We start from the raw sequence: 1101 nt of genomic DNA on the forward strand, positions 1-1101 counted from the left end.
CTGACAGCACAGCGGGGCTGCTCTGTTCTCACCGGGGACGGGACGAGGGGGAAATGGGCTCCAGTTGTGCCAGGGGAGGTTTAGGTTGGCTGTCAGGAAGAACAACTTCTTTACAGAAAGGTGGTTAAGCACTGGGATGGGCTGCACAGGGCGGTGGTTGAGTCGCCAGCCCTGGGTGTGCTTACAAAGCACTTGGATGTGGTGCTCAGGGCCGGGATCGAGCAGAGGGCTGTTAGTCAGGGTAGGATGTCAGCTGCTGGTGGGACTCGATGATTTTAAGGTCTTTTCCAACCTGGGTGATTCTCTGACTCTATGGGCTCCCAGGGTTGGGATGACGCCAGGGTAGGGGTGAACTCCTGCCCTCCATCCTGGGGTCTGCGTGGACCCGTTGGGGTGGGAGCTGTGGGGTGGGCATCTCCTGAGCCCCATCACGGTGCCCTCATCCCAACACATCCCAACGTGGCTCTGTGCTGTCCCCGCAGTACAAGCAGGTGGAGCAGTACATGTCCTTCCACAAGCTGCCCGGGGACACCCGCCAACGTATCCACGAGTATTACGAGCATCGTTACCAAGGCAAGATGTTCGACGAGGAGAACATCCTGGGGGAGCTCAGCGAGCCGCTCAAAGAGGTGCAGGGCTGGCCCTTGGGGGAGGAGGGCTGTGGGGTCGGTGCTGGGCCGGGCTGTGTCCCCACTGAGCTGCTCCTCGCCTTACAGGAGATCATCAACTTCAACTGCCGCAACCTGGTGGCCAACATGCCGCTGTTTGCCAATGCTGACCCCAACTTTGTGACTGCCATGCTAACCAAGCTGCGCTTCGAGGTCTTCCAGCCTGGGGATTTCATCATCCGTGAGGGCACTGTGGGCAAAAAGATGTACTTCATCCAGCACGGGGTGGTCAGCATCCTCACCAAGGGCAACAAGGAGACCAAGCTGTCCGACGGCTCCTACTTTGGGGGTGAGGGGATCACAGAATGACAGCATGGTTTGGGTTGGGAGGGACCTCAAGGATCACGAAGCTCCAACCCCACACCAATGCAGAGCCCCCAACCTCCACGTCTCACAGCAGCCCAGGCTGCCCAGGGCCCCATCCTTGCTGCCC

General features: G+C 59.7%; 1 protein-coding gene across 1 annotated transcript in view; it reads left to right on the plus strand.

Moving 5' to 3' along the window:
• Positions 1–423: 423 nt before the first annotated feature.
• LOC100538963 (potassium/sodium hyperpolarization-activated cyclic nucleotide-gated channel 4-like) overlaps positions 424–1101 on the plus strand; it is a gene marked incomplete at both ends in the record, with an annotated part of 3945 nt that continues 3267 nt past the window's right edge. Inside the window, 2 exons of the mRNA XM_010726476.2 lie at positions 424–629; positions 717–957. Of these exons, the coding sequence (XP_010724778.2) occupies positions 424–629; positions 717–957 (447 nt within the window). The remainder of the gene's footprint in view (positions 630–716; positions 958–1101) is intronic.

The sequence above is a fragment of the Meleagris gallopavo genome (assembly GCF_000146605.3).
Source record: "Meleagris gallopavo isolate NT-WF06-2002-E0010 breed Aviagen turkey brand Nicholas breeding stock chromosome 27 unlocalized genomic scaffold, Turkey_5.1 Chr27_random_7180001957054, whole genome shotgun sequence".
NCBI lineage: Eukaryota > Metazoa > Chordata > Aves > Galliformes > Phasianidae > Meleagris > Meleagris gallopavo.